This window comes from Tupaia chinensis, unplaced genomic scaffold, assembly GCF_000334495.1.
Source record: "Tupaia chinensis unplaced genomic scaffold, TupChi_1.0 Scaffold149184_1, whole genome shotgun sequence".
In the NCBI taxonomy this organism is placed as follows: domain Eukaryota; kingdom Metazoa; phylum Chordata; class Mammalia; order Scandentia; family Tupaiidae; genus Tupaia; species Tupaia belangeri.
Window position 1 is genome coordinate 1,931,485 of NW_006209032.1, and position 2,594 is coordinate 1,934,078.

The following is a 2,594-nucleotide window of genomic DNA, read 5'->3' on the forward strand; positions in this document are numbered from 1 at the left end:
TGGTCTGCCCGGCAGTTCCCCTGGGTGGCCGCGGCCTGGCAGGCCCGCATGGAGAGCCCTGCCGACGTGAAGGAGCTCATCCCAGAGTTCTTCTACTTCCCCGACTTCCTGGAGAACCAGAACGGTAGGCGCCAGGCGCCAGCGTGGGCAGGGGCACAGGCCCGGTGGCGAGGCGGGCACGGGGACAGCTGACCCAGTCCTCTGCTCTGTGCAGGCTTCGACCTAGGCTGTCTCCAGCTGTCCAATGAGAAGGTGGGGGACGTGGTGCTGCCCCCGTGGGCCAGCTCTCCCGAGGACTTCATCCAGCAGCACCGCCGGGCTCTGGTGAGGTGACACGCCATGGGCGGCAGCCAGGCCAGAGGGTCCTGGCGGGGTCAGCGTCCTGGCCTGACTGTCCCTCCCTCCAGGAGTCAGAGCACGTGTCTGCCCACCTGCATGAGTGGATCGACCTCATCTTCGGCTATAAGCAGCGGGGGCCGGCGGCAGAGGAGGCCCTCAACGTCTTCTACTACTGCACATACGAGGGTGGGCAGTGGGCCCAGTGCCGGGGGCAGGGCACAGGGCACAGGGCACGCAGGGCCTTCTCACTGCTCTGCCTACCCGCCCAGGGGCCGTAGACCTGGACCACGTGGCGGACGAGAGGGAGCGGAAGGCTCTGGAGGGCATCATCAGCAACTTCGGGCAGACTCCGTGTCAACTGCTGAAGGTAAGGCCGGCATGGAGCGCGTGACTGGGGTGTCCGTGGCGGTGCTGACCAGCCCTTTGCCCACAGGAGCCACACCCACCCCGGCTCTCCGCTGAGGAGGCCGCCCACCGTCTGGCTCGTCTGGACACTAGCTCACCGAGCATCTTCCAGCACCTGGACCAGCTCAAGGCCTTCTTTGCAGAGGTGAAAGGAGGGCAGGGCCTCGACTTCCCGTCCTGTAAAATGGGTTTAACCCCCCTGTCTTCATCAGTCTTTGGGGGCTAGAGACAATACTAAATCAGTCACTGATTTAACGGCATCTTTGGGCCAGCCTGGCAGCCCAGTGGTCTCACATGGCCAACTGTGGTTCAAATTTCAGCCCCAGTGGCATGGAACACACAGTAGGCATGTGTGTGCGTGTGCACAACATCCTGACAGGAGTGAGAAACGGAGAAGGGATTGCAGGGTGGCCACGCCCCACCGGGGAGTGCGCCTCTCCTCCCACATCAGCGTGCGCTGGCAATAAAAACACAAAGTAAAAAGTACACTGGGGCCCAGTGGGTGGCATGGCATGAAGGTTAGGCACTGGACCCCATATGGCCAGCTTTGTGGTTCAGGTCCTGCACCAGCGACTTGAGAATCATGCCGGGTGTGTGTGCACACGTGCGTGCCCCAAATCCCCAGAGGAGTAGAGGTGAAGGGCTCGTGGTGTTCCCATCCCCCTGGAGGCTGATTTCTCACTTTCTCTCTCTGGAGAGTGCATGGACCTTATAACAAAAGCAAATAAAAAATAGAGGGACCAGCAGTTAGTGTAATGGCTATGTTGCTGGACTCCCATGTAGTCGACCTTGGTTTGAGTCCCGGACCCAGTGGCTTAGACTCATGCCGGGTGCATGTGCATGCGTGCTCAGATCCTGAAAGGAGAATGGAAAAGGGATTGCGGCGTGGCCATCCCCCTGGGGGTGATTTCTCGCTTTCTGTCTCTCTGTCTCTCTGTGTCTTTCTGGTAAGTGCATGCGCCCTATAGCGAAAACCTCTCCCCCCAAAAAAAGAAAAATGAAAAAAGAAAATAGAGGCCCCCTGGAAAACAAGCTAACTGTGGGAGCAGTGCGGGGCAGGAGCGCTGCGGTCTTCCCGGGGCCCCCTGACACCCTCTGACGTCAGAGATCAGGAGGAGGGCCTCGGACACCCTGCCCTGTCCTGCCTGCATCCCGCGTGTTGCCCCCAGGCCTGGCTCTTCAACAGGCTCCCCTCGCCACTGGGCTGGGGGCACGTGGAGTAATGGGGTAGGAGGGCCCAGGCTGACACCAACCTCGAGGTCTGGGGCGAGTGACTCTGGAAGGATCTTCCGTGTCCCTGCCAGCTTCTCGTTCCTTTCCAAGATGCCTCCCCGAAAGCCCACTGCTCTCATGCCTGGTGTTTGGGGGGTGCCTAGTCTGTGACCCCTGTGGCTGAAGGCAAGGGAAGGGGTGGTACCCCAGGGGTCCAACCAGCACCACCCTCACCCCACAGGTGGTCAGTGAAGGTGCACCCCTGGTGCTGGCCCTGGTCCCTCACCGGCAGCCCCACTCCTTCATCACCCAGGGCTCCCCAGACCTGTTGGTAAGTGCACTGGGTGGGGCCCTACCTTAGTTCCAACCCTCTCCATCTCTGCTCCAAATGCACCCCTGCGCCCTCCTCCCGCAGGTGACCGTGAGTGCCAGTGGGCTGCTGGGCACCCACAGCTGGCTGCCCTATGACCGCAACATAAGCAACTACTTCAGCTTCAGCAAAGACCCCACCTTGGGCAGCCCCAAGTAGGACAGAGGGCTGTGGGGGGTGGGCTCCTCATGCCCTGCCCCTCAGCATATGGGCCAGCCACAGGGGGGAACCCAGGTCTTGTCCACGTGGCCTGGTCTCACTTGCCCCC

General features: G+C 61.4%; 1 protein-coding gene across 1 annotated transcript in view; it reads left to right on the forward strand.

The window, feature by feature from the left end:
* Positions 1-2,594, forward strand: part of NBEAL2 (neurobeachin like 2) — a 28,919-nt gene that overhangs the window by 19,669 nt on the left and 6,656 nt on the right. The window contains 7 exon segments of the mRNA XM_027769293.1: positions 4-124; positions 215-324; positions 408-525; positions 609-706; positions 773-889; positions 2,198-2,287; positions 2,372-2,481. Of these exon segments, the coding sequence (XP_027625094.1) occupies positions 4-124; positions 215-324; positions 408-525; positions 609-706; positions 773-889; positions 2,198-2,287; positions 2,372-2,481 (764 nt within the window).